At 53.3% G+C, this 12,359-nt stretch overlaps 1 protein-coding gene across 6 annotated transcripts in view; it reads right to left on the reverse strand.

The window, feature by feature from the left end:
- The window catches only part of NIN (ninein), a 51,622-nt gene that overhangs the window by 36,397 nt on the left and 2,866 nt on the right, over window positions 1-12,359 (reverse strand). For all 6 annotated transcript variants that reach the window (XR_001555949.2, XM_015865972.1, XM_015865969.1 and 3 more), the window contains exons 2-4: window positions 11,067-11,270; window positions 7,618-7,699; window positions 1,779-1,948 (exon numbers count right to left, since the gene is read on the reverse strand). Coding sequence is in view for 5 of the 6 variants with exons in the window: in XM_015865972.1 (XP_015721458.1) it covers window positions 1,779-1,948; window positions 7,618-7,699; window positions 11,067-11,249 (435 nt within the window). In the remaining variant the exon portion in view is untranslated. The remainder of the gene's footprint in view (window positions 1-1,778; window positions 1,949-7,617; window positions 7,700-11,066; window positions 11,271-12,359) is intronic.

The following is a 12,359-nucleotide window of genomic DNA, read 5'->3' on the forward strand; positions in this document are numbered from 1 at the left end:
ACCCCCCCATGTTTCTTACTGCCACATCCCCCCCACTCCTTGGGCAGCCATTGCAGCACCGCTCTACTGAGAAGCGATCTTAGATGACAACTGGGGCTGGAGATGAGCAGCTTCAACCACTGCAAGCATTCACACTGCATTTCCAGGGGCTTTCACTATTGCATCTCTGACAACACTGCATCCTAAAGCTGCCAGAGCCACTCGTTTCTCATTACCCATTAGCACACAGCCTGGTGACAGCACTGAATTCAGCCCTGACTGCTGCAGGTTTGGTCCAGTGGTTCCCAGAAAGTCACCAGGGATGGATGTGGCAGAGCCGCCCCAGGCAGCCCTTCCCCACAGACCAGCCCCTCCTCAGCTCTGTCAACACAAAATGAGAGGCTGAGAGGGAAGAAAGCCACACAGACAGAGCCTGAGCCCTTCTAATTGGCACCGCTTGAAAGCAAGCACCAATTAAGCCACACTGCCCCAGTTCTCAGGCTGGCAAAACACCCCGAGGAGCTGGAGACAAACTCACGGCACAGTCAGCAGCGAGTTCATACACACAGCAGGAAAGAAGTGATGGGTTGGATGGGCCCTGAAATCCTGGGGACTACCCAAGCACTGACAGCAGCTGCACTTCAGCCTCAGGCTGCAGACAACCAGTTCCTGTGTATAACAGGAGAATCATCCTTAGGAGATGAGAAAACAGCACCGATAAAGAGGAGAAGTGGGGATTTCACACATTTATCCTCTTTTTTGGCTCAAGGTGTGAGGGAATTACCACTCCATCCATCCAAAGCAGCACAATGAGAGGCAGCGCCAGGAGTCTGTGCTCCCTGTTGGCAGTTATGTACCAATTTAGCTAATTGGCTGACCTTGTTAATGGGCTAGCAGCCCTTTACACCTACTCAACAGCTGAAACAGAGGAATAAAATTAGAGTGGCCTCTATCGAGGGCATCGCTTCCCTGGAGGGTGTGGGTGGATCCGCAGTGATTTCCAGGTCAGGGAGGCACCAAGAGATGGAAGAGCATCCCCAAGAGATGGAAGAACATCCCCACAGCTTCGTGAAGATCTGCTTCATGGAATCAGCAATCAGGATAAACTCCTCCAAAACAGCAGGCACCAGCAGGGAGCAGTGGGGTCACCATCCCTAAAGGTGCCCGAGAACCACAGAGATGGGGCACTGATGGGTGGGCTGGGGATCTCGGAGGTCATTTCCAGCCTCAATGACTCTATGAAATGTCTCCCTCTTGCAGGAAGGAGCACGCCTGCATGTGGGGCAGCTGCAGAGCCCAGAAAGAGCAAAGTGATGCCAGGAAGGGGAGGGGAAAGCAGCTGCATTTGTCCCTCCTACTGGAAAACTCCTAATGCACAACGAGTGCTGAATTGACAATGGCTGGAATGGACCCAGCTCCAAGGAAATGCTGCTGGGGCAGCCTGCTGCCGAGCTGGGAGGGGAGATGTGTGTTAGATATGAGGGGAAATCCTTCACCCAGCCAGCAGTGAGGCCATGACACTGCATGGAGCTGTGGGTGCTGCAGGCCATGGATGGGTCCTGGGCAGCTGAGCTGGGGGACAGTGGGTTGGTTTGGGGTCCCTTCCCACCCAGCCATGCTGTGGCTCATGGCCAGGGCTGGCTTTCCAATGGATGAGGACGTGCTCCTTCTGCTTGCTCACCCCCAGCCCACATCAGGTCAGGCACAGAGTGTGGCTCACAGCCTGCACTGAATTGCTGCCCAGGTAGACAGGCAGCACGCAGCACTGTGTCACCGTGCCCCACAGCCGCCCCACTCACCTGCTCCCGGCTGCTGGTTGTGATGTGTGGAGGCTGCACTTCCTCTCCCAGCGGCTCCAGGACGGTCACCTCAGCAAAGTCCTCCACCGACTGCTGGAATTCCGGCAGCGACCGGCGGCCATAGCGCTTATTGCCTTTGATGTATTTGGGCTGTGCTTCTGGGGAGCAGTCTGCAAAGATGGGGAGCAAAGGGAGCAGGTAATGGGTTAGAATTGCTCCTACTGCCAGGACAGCCACTGCTGCAGAGATAGCAGCCTCTCTGCCTTTCTCACCCTCCCATTCAGAGCATCATTCAGGCTGGGAAAGATCCCTAATCCCACTCCACCCCATCACATCCCCCAGTGCCACATCTCACAGGTCACCATGGCTGCTCTGGATCCCAGCACTCTCTGCCCACTTAAGGTGCTGGGGAAACCCATCCACAACTGCCTCGGATCAGGGCAGTAATTAGGCCTTTCCTCCTTGCACTCATCTTCATTAGGAGCAATGGGACAGCATCCCACTTGGGCAGCACCAGAGACTCACAATGCCTGGACACCCAGGTGACCTCCGCTGCTTTCCTTTCAATCACAACTGGATCAAAAGTGTGAAAACAACCTCAGGAGTGGAAAAAAACTGAGCAAGTATGGAGGCAAACATGCCCCCAAGGGCCCAAAATGAGCAGCTGATGCAGGGCAGGTCCCGACCCGTGCACATTGCCAGCTGCAGCATCCAAATAACCCTCCAGAGCTGCCATCTAATTACAGGGGGCTTCGTGGCCCCGCTCACATTCCCCATCTCAGCTTCCCCCAGCAGCCTCCTGCCTTCAGGGACTGAATTATCCTCCAACACTTGCAGACAGGGATCAAAACAGGGAAAAAAAAGCCCCACAAATAAACAAGCACTTTTGAGGCTATTTCCAGCACGAGTCATTTGACAGCTGGAGCAGGGGGTGAATTAACCAGAGGACCAAATTAACCAGGGATTCAATTAGGGAAAAAGGCTCTCCACCACACTTTATTTGCTAACCTTGCTGTCAAACCCTCCTACTCCCCCCCAGGACCCTCTCAGCTTTGTTTCCTGCTACTTGCAACACACCGAAGGCGGCGGCGGCTGCAAATTCTATTTGCACAGAGCTCCACTACAAAACAAATGCAGGAGTGCTGTACTAACAAGGAGCAGGGAGGCTGTTCATTACTGGGGCGCAGCCAGCGGGTCTCCAAAGCCCCCTGCCTAAATGCCTCCTTGGATAATATTCTGTCAGATATGGGAAGAAGGCTTCAAGCTTGTTAGAGGAAAACTATTGCATGACTGAGCTATGCAATGAATTATAAAATACACAGGACCAGGAGGCCTTTGATTCCTCCCAGCCTCACGCTCCATCCATCCATATTGCAGCTCTAGGGAACAAACCCTGCGCCCGTGTTTGAACAAGGCCATCCTAACGAGATTTGCTGCAGCTGGGACTCGCACATGAAAGTTGTGTGATGAAGTGCGCTGATAGAAGAATCACAGCGAGGCAGGCTGATGAAGGGAGAGCCTGAGAACAAAAGCAAACCTTATCGCTCCTATTAAAGCCTGCCCGATGGTGAACAATCTCCATCCAGCAGCTCGCTCTGAAATGCTAATAGCCGTGGCCGTCCGTGCACCCGTTTGTTCCCTCCATGTAGGAAATAAAAAGGCTTTGGGGGCTTTGTTTTATTTGTGATAAACAAATTTCCTCCACTGAGATGGAGTTGCACCTCTGTGCAATGCGTCTGTAGGAAGACCGAGGGGGAAAAGAAGCAATTAGGTGATAATTAAGCTATTGCTACATTTTCTTCTGCATTTCCTAATGCTGAGACAAATTGCATCTCTGGGCTGCATTTAACCACGGCTGCAGTGAGTTATAAAACCCAGACATGCATGGAAACCCAGGTTCCATTCATGCCAGGTTGCTTTGCAAGCCTTTCAAGAGCAGAATGGAGATGAGAGGGTTTCTTTTTGTTGTTTCTTTGGTTTTTAAGCACTCTGAGGCCAGCAGCTGATTTACCTCTCCCCACTTTGCCTATGGTCCCTTTGATCTGAGCACCGTGTGCTTGTTTTTCCTTCTCCAATGAGGAGTTCTAAAGCCTGGGAACGTCTCCAGGAGGGATGGGCGACATCCACAGCCTGAGATGGGAGCACAAAGCTGCCTCACACCCCGCAGCTCTCCAACACCTGAGCCTACCCAACATGGGCAGCCCATCCCTGAGTCATAGAGCCACAGAATGGGTCAGGCTGGAAAAGAATACTGAGACCAAGTCCAACCACCAACCCATCCTCGCCATCCCCACTCATAGAATCATTAACATTGGAAAAGACCACTAAGATCACCAAAGTCCAACCACCAACCCATCACCTGCACCCACCGAGCCGTGTCCCTCACTAACCCCTCCCTGCTTGCAGCTCAAGCCACCATCAAATTCTGTTTGTAGAGCCGCAGCTCCTCTCTTAATGCTGGTTTAAAGAAGCAACCCATGCTTCCCAAGCACAAATAGCCATGCTCAGCTCCCCATCTCCACTCAAAACCGGTGAGGAAGGATGGCTAAGGGCTTCTTGATCCACACCTGCTCCAAAGTTAGGTAGGGAAATGGGAGAGGGATGCAAAAAAGAACCCCAGCACTTCAGATGCACACAGCTATTAACTCCAAACCCACACCTATGGGGCTGCTCCTGTGCCCCACATGGCAGATGAGTGAGGGATGCTCATCACTGCCCTTATCAGCTATGCATCAATGAGCCACTGGGAAAGGAGGAAAGGAAACAAGGCATAGAAAGAAGGGCAAACGCTCCTTGCTTCCTACAGCCCCCAGCAAGCCACAGGCTGTGTAAAACACAGACATCAGAGCCAGTGTCTAATTAAACCCTGGAGGTTTTCTTTCCTGCCCTCCCTGAGTGCCCTGAGGGCTGTGAGAGCTCACAGACCAGCACCTGAGCTCCCTGCCCTGTGACACAGCCCCCCAAAACCCTCCTAAAGAAATCAGCCCAGCTGCATCTCCCAGGCAAAGCCCCCATTTCAGCACTGCAGACAGAAGCCATCCATTCCCCTGCTCCCCTCCCACAGGTTACACGTCACCATGGTTGGAGATTTCCACTTGATTTGCCTTTCTGCATGAGATAAACCATTTCCCACCCTGCTCTGTCCCCAGAGCCGGGATTCCTCCTGCCCTCCTTGCACAGGGATGCAGCACCACAAAGCTGTACACAAAAGAGTTGGGTGATTTTTGAGGAGGAGGAGGAAGGCAGCTGCCCTGAAATCTGGAGGTTCAGAGGCAAAATTAATTTCTTTGCCACTGAAGATTTGGAAGGCAGGAATCCTCCTGGCCACAGCAGACAGCAAATCGCATTACAGATGGGACTGGCTAAATCCTAATCCCTGGGGATACCAGGTATTGTCTGAACAACTCCTCGTCCCTGCTTCATGCTTTGGGCTCAGCAACTGAGGCAGAGAGCAGCAGGGGCACACAGCCCCAAAATTAAGGTGCCTGTACCCAAATCACCTCCATCCCAATGCCTTTATGCCCAATGGGAGTCAGCTTGCAGACCTCTGCAAACCTACAAGCAGCCCTTCCATACCATGCACGATTCCTGCAAGTCATCCAGCCCAGCTCCCTCCTGGGAGGGCAGTTCTGTTGTCTCCATGGGAAGAACAAGCAAGTGTCCCTCATAACCAGGCTGACATCAAGATGCTCTAATTTGTCCTGGGTGCTCCCATAATCCCATGCCCCACCCAAGTAATCCCTCCCTATCCAGGCTGCTAATACACACATCTGACTTTTTAAATAACATTCTTTTTCTTTTTTTTTCCCTTCAATCCCTTCTATTATCCCTGGATGACCTGTGCACAGCAGGAGCTCAGCTGGCCCATGAACAGAGCATTGGTGATCCCACAGCAGCATCATCCCCCCAGAGCCCATTCCTGCACCCATCTCCCTGTGATTCATTCATGGTTGTCACTCACTGAAGACCCATCCAAGCATCCTGCTTTTCCCACACCCCACACTTCCCCCCCCCAAGCCATGTCACTTCCAAGCAGCTGGGTACTCATCTCCAGCATCCCCAAGGGGGACAGAATCACAGAACCATAGAATGGCCTGGTTTGAAAAGGACTGCAATGATCACCCAGTTCCAACCCCCTGCCATGTGCAGGGTCACCAACCAGACTGCCCAGAGCCACATCCAGCCTGGACCAGCAGATGGCAGGGAGCTCTGCCCTTGGTGCAGCAGTGCCTGCAGCCCCCAGGTCTCATCCTCTTGTCAGCATGTCCTTCAGAGAGGGAACTGAGCTTTGCCAAGGAAAAATAATAACAAACCAAATCAAACCAGCACCTCTTCTACCTGTTCCTCCTCTCCAAAAATGGGGAAACCCATTGATCTCTTCTGCAGGAGCTGCTTTAGCATCATGCAGCAATTCCAGTTCTCACCCCGGCCTGCAGGTCACACCATGGCCCCAACCCATGGCACCTCTCTGTGTGAACCCACAGCACCAACGCTGCCACTTCCTCCCAGCATAACAAGCAGCCTTAAAGCCCAGCCTTCCCCAGCTCCATTTTCATTTCAATCACACACTGCAGAGCTCTAACTCAATCTTTCCCCAGCCCGGGGCTGGCTGCAGCACTGGCATTCCACGCTTGCTGACAGTTTGACACCAACAGCACAGAGCAGCTTGTTCTCCCAATCTCAGGTTTGATCTAAATTAAAAGAAGCAAAGACTTGAGCATTAACCAACCTGTCACATCACATTAAAAACAAATGCCTGCAGGGCCCACCTGCACCAGGCTCCCTACCTGCAGCACGAGCCCTTTGATTACCACCATGCTGACACACGTCCCCAAGGTGGGCTCCTCTTGGGGGCTGCCTTTGTCATTTCTGCATTAACAGCCCCAAATAAAGCCATTTCTTTTAATATGTCTATACTTAAAGCCAGAGCTCCTCATTGCCCAGTAGAAGTGTGGTACCAGGCTCATACTGGTCAGCAGGGCTGACCTCCATGCTCCTCTCCATTGGGCTGGGAAAGATTGCAGCCAACCCAACCACCCTCCCCCCACCCTGAGACCCCAAAGCTCCCTCTGGCCCCACTAAGGGATGCCTGGTGCAAGAGCTGTCAGCACCCGTCACCCTTCAAGCATGGAAAGCTTCAGAAATGAAAGGAAATAAATAAATAAATAAAATAAAAATCCCATCTACTGCATCACTCAAGTCCTGCATTATTTTTTTTCCTTCTGTAGGATGGGAGCTGTCATCCTGCTGACTGGCTGTGCTATGGATGCTCAATGTGCAGAGCTGACATGAGAGCAAACCTGGAGCCCTCTCTCCCCCAGCCCAGGCTGTTTTCTTCTCCAGGGCTTTCACACCCCACAGGCAGTGCTGTGGATTTAGGATTTACATACAGGGGTGCAGCAGCAAACCTCTGCCCCCAGCTCCAGCTGGAGCTCAGCCCTGCTTCCCAGCACACCAGAGCTGTCACCTCATCTCCTGCCAGGGGTCTAAAATACCCATATTTTAAAGGCATGTGAAACACAAAGCAAAGGAGAACAAAGGATGGTGGGGACTTAGTACACATTGCTTCCTCCAGCCAGCCCCAACCCAGCTCATAGGAGGGCTTGGAGAATAGAAAGCTGCAGGAAGACCTCACTGTGGCCTTACAACCTTCACAAGAGCCACAGTGGGCTCCAGTTGAGGACACATCTCTGAGCTTGGGACCGGGGGGTTTGAAGGTCCCTTCCAACCCAACCCATTCTAATCCTACCATTCCAGCACTGAAATAGTTGTTCCTCTTCCGAGCGCCTCTGTGAGAGCTACCCAAGAGCTATTTCAGGTAATTGGAGCACTTACTTACCTGGTTCTTGGAAGTGCTCTTCATTTGACAGTGTTCTGGACAAGATGAGGATAAGTGCTTCCTTGAACTGATCAAAGTGGACCTGTGGGGAAAAAAAAAACGGAGGAGGTCAATGGGTGCAGATAATTGAGTATTGGTCTGACAACCCATCAGCAACACAAACATTCAGTGTTAGTACAGAATGACCCAAAGCCATGACTTAAATGCACTTGTGGGCTTTTCCCATTAAGCAGAGAGCTGAAATAATCACAGAATCCTTAAGTGGAAAAGACCATGAAGGTCACCTAGTCTGTCCATAGCAGCCAGAGGACCATAGAGAGCATCCCAGGTTGGAAGGGACCCACAAGGATCACTGCAAGGGAGCTGGATCTCACGGCCTTTAAAAGGTCCCTCCTAACTCAAGCCATTCTGTGGTTCAGTTGCAGAGGAGCTGCATCATCCTTTGCAGCCACACAGGGGAATCTGAGCAATCCCAGCCATGCAGCAGCACCAGGTGATGCTGTCAGGGCAAGATGGAAGGCTGGGGACAGCTGGGCTCAGCAGCGAGGCAGAGCTGGCTGCTATGGCTGTGTGTTGGGGCTGGAGAAATCCTTGGAGAATTTTTAGCCTTCAACAAGGGGCTTTATGTTTAGAGAAACAGGGAATGCTATTGCTGGCAGATCGCGTGCTGTGGATGCATTGCTGCTGGAGGTGCAGCCAGAGCAGATTTTAATGCTGTTGTGGAATGGATGAGCAGCAAAACACAAGTACGGATCACAGGATCATTGGAAAAGACCTCTGAGGTCCCCAGCCCACATCCCTCAGTGCCACACCTCCACAGCTCTTGGACACCCCAGGGGCAGTGACCCCACCACACATCCCCATCCCTTCCTATGAACACCCAGACTAATTCAGAACCTCGTCAGGGATGCCTTCATCTGAATACTAATTGCTGCCATTCATTTCACAATGCCAGCATGTTTCACAAGGACAGTTTGCAAGATAGGAGAATTTGCCCCATAAAAAAAAACAACATTTAGACTGAAGGGGCATGAATAAAAGATGAGTGTTAGAATAACACATTTCCTCCTTCCTCCCCCTCCCATAAGATCTGCTTGGGGCCAGCAGGCAGAGCCACCCCTTGGTCAGGCACAGGGTCTGTCCGGGCCCTGGCAGCAGCAAGGAAAAATTAATAGGAGTCACTTGGTGTCACTTGTGCAAATGGGATGAGCTGTGGAGCTGAACCAGGGGCAGGGGGGAGCAGGAGGGGAGGGGAACAAGGACAGGCTGCAGCTGCACGTGGGCAGATGGCTCCAATTTGACCATGACCACAGCCAAAGGCCTCATGGAAGATTAGGCTTCGAGGCCAGGGTTGGGAATCCTTCAGTGCTCCTGGATTTCAAATGCAAATAAGAAGCATGGAGACAAGAGGTACACTCATAGGTGACCCTTAATCACCAAATCATTAAGGTTGCAGAAGACCCATACGATCATCTAGGCCCAACACCCACCTACCCCCAATACTGCCCACTGGCCATGTCCCTTAGCATTATATCCAAGTATTTCTCGAACACAACGTTCCTGTACTGCCGATGGGCAGAGGGAGGTATAACATGGATGCAGCAACAGCCCTGCAGAGCCTGAATGCCTTTGGGGTAGCAGCACCTGGCTTTAGGATGGATGCACCACAAGAGCTGGGGGGTATTTCCCTTCCTGTTAAACCTGTTGGAGAACAAAGCAAATCCCAGCAGCCAGCAAAAGCAGCATCTGCTTGTGCCATGTATCCAACCTTGAGCGCTGTAGGGACATACAAAGGCCTAGAAAATTGCAGCTGCTAGAATTAGTGCAGTACCCAAGCACAAACCAGGCAGGGAAACCCACGGGACAGCAAAGCCACAAGCTCCAAAATAGCTCATGCTAAAGAAAGTGAGGCTCTGCCACTGCTCCCAGCACCACCCTCCTCCAATGCCATGCAGCAGGCACCAGTGACATCAGCACTGGACAAAGCCCTCCCAAAGCAGCCTCAGCCACGAGCCAGCCCTGCCAAAGCCTGCACAAGCCAAAGGCAGAATGTCTGCAGCAGCAAAACGCCAGGAGGGCATTTAAAGTTTAATGCTCTTTCTGACACGCTTGGCTGAACGCGGGGTATTCCAGAACCTGGAGCTGCAGGACTGCCCGTCTCAGCTATGCTGGGTGACAATGGCAGCATGTGTGTGCACTGCTGGGATAGGGCTGGGGTCAGCACAAATTCCCCATGTCTGCATCAGGGCTTGGAAAGGGCCATGTTGGGCAGGGAAGGGACAGCCACCAAGGACAGCTCCAGGGAGGTGCCCAAGGTGCCCCAACCCCATAACGCAAGGAACGCGGAGATGTGGCACTTAGGGAGATGGTGGGGATGGGCTGGGGTCAGAATTGGGGACCATGGAGGTCTTTTCCAACTGGGGTGATTCTACAGCTCACATCCCTGCTGCCACGTTGTCCCCGCAGTGCTGCTCCATGTTAGCTGCTCGCTGACACGACACAAGGGGCAAGCAGGCAGAGTGCCCAGGAATGCCAGGAATTGCTGCAAGCGCTGCAGGATGGCGTGAGAAGAGGAACCGGGGATGGCCCAGCAGCGCTGTGAGGATCTGCACGGCCCCACCGGACCGCAGCGATAATCCCCAGCAGCTCACACAAAGCCAGCAGCAGCACGTGCACCTCCTTGGTGCTGGGATGTGGGGATGCTCCCCCCCGGCCCCGAGCATTCAGCCCCAGTACAAAAGGCAGCACGTGGCCACGCCAACTCCCCGCCGCTTCGCAGACAAAACGCTCCCCCAGAGCCTCCCCATGAAATAAAGCCCAGGAACAAAGCAGCACACCCAGGGGCAGGTGCACATCTCTGCAGCAGAAAATAGGAACAGCCCAAGCTTGCGGGAAGCCGGCTTGTAGGAGGGGTGGGGTGAGCAAACCCCATACTTGGAGGGCTCTCAGCACAGGCTCAACACCCTGATGCTTCCATCTATGAGGACACAATCACAGCGTAAAGTCAATTTGCAAAGCACAGAGCAGCTGGGGGATCTGTGAGCCAGCAGGATGCTGAGGCCCCAAAGGAGGAAGGAGCCATTTCCTACCAACAACTGCGTGGGGACACCAGGAAATAGGGATGGAGGTGGCTCAGGTGGCCACCATGGAATCTGATGACATTCTGAACATGGTGCCGTGCACTCCCACCACAGCTGTTGTTCCCAGCAGCTTAAGTCACCCATGGCAGTGGGTTGGAACTGAGTGGGCTTTAAGGTCTCTTCCAACCCAACCATCCTGCGGTTCTTTGAAATCAAAAGCTCAAGGCCTGGCTTTAGGTCCCTATTACCCTCCAAGAACCCAAGGAAGTGGGCCCTTCCAACCCAACCATTCCATAACTCCATGAAACACGTTCTTATCACACGCACAGCAGGGACCACAACCACACAGTAACACAACCCCAGCCTTACCCTGCCTAGGAGGTTGCCCTGGAGCAGGGTCTGCTGCAGCGCCGGGGCCACCTCCTCCAGGTGCAGCACATGGCACAGGTCAGTGAGCTCCTCCTGCCCCAGGGACCCTGTGCCTGTGCTGTCGAAGCTGTCGAAGAGCTCCTTGAGTCGGGCTTCATACTGGTCCTGCTCAGCTTCATCCATCCCATAGCCTGCCACACTCACCTGCAGGGAGAAATACAGAGGTGAGGATTCCCATGGCACAGCACAAAGAAAACCCCAAGGGCTGATACGGAGGCAGCTTTGCTCCATGGTGCATAGTATTTGCATCCGTGTTTGCTTGCATTAAGCCACCCCAGTAGCCTCCTGGGTGAAGCCAGGAGCAACGCACTGCAAAGGCTCAGTGAGAAAAACACACTGATGATCTGGGGGACTTTGCACCTTGCTGGGTGACTTGCAATTATATATGGCCACTACACGGGGGCCTGCACCCCAAAAATCCACAGCGCTCCCATCATCCAGTCATGAGCTTCCCTCTGCACATGGATCTCACTGCACACAGGGGCTCAGCATACAACCCAAAGCAGCACTTCTGTTATTGGCATGTGCTCAGGGGACACATCCATGCTGGGTCACTGCCCTGCCCATATCATAGTGCTGTGCTGCAGGGACCCGAGATCAAACCCTGCCTGGAGCACTGAGCACAGGACATTGGGAGGTGGCAGTGCTGGGATTTGGAATGTGGAGCATCCCAACCCCAGGATCTGTTTTGGGAGAGGGAGCGGGGAGAGAAATTTCCTGTCCAAAGTGAGGACTTGGCTGGCACCCTTTGATTCTGGCTGTGGGGTTTCCCTCCTGGTTCAGGAGGTCAGCAGCAGAACCGATGCCATAACACAACACAGGGTCACGCCAGGAGCACACTACAGGGCTGTACCTGAGATGCAGCCCCATTCCTGCCCACACAGGGGCCTCCAGGGATCTGGGAATTAGGAAACCCACAGGACAGACACAGCAGCTCAGTCCCTGATGCACAGCCACAGCACATCTGCATCCAACCTGGGGTGCAGAGGAGGAGCCAGCACCTGAAACCCCAAATGCCTGCGAGCAGAGAGAAGGCAGCAAACTGGTTCCCTACTTCTCACCCAACAATCCTGTTTCCCACCTGCACCCAGGGCTCAGCACACGCTGGGCACCAGCAGCACAGTCTGCATGGCAGCCCCATGCTCACAGCACACCTGCAGTGCCTCCAGCCAAAGGATCTTCCCAGGCACTTCTGAGCCTTGAACCTTTGGGGCTGGTCACCTCCTGCCCCCC

This window comes from Coturnix japonica, chromosome 5 (genome assembly GCF_001577835.2).
Source record: "Coturnix japonica isolate 7356 chromosome 5, Coturnix japonica 2.1, whole genome shotgun sequence".
Classification (NCBI taxonomy): Eukaryota; Metazoa; Chordata; class Aves; order Galliformes; family Phasianidae; genus Coturnix; species Coturnix japonica.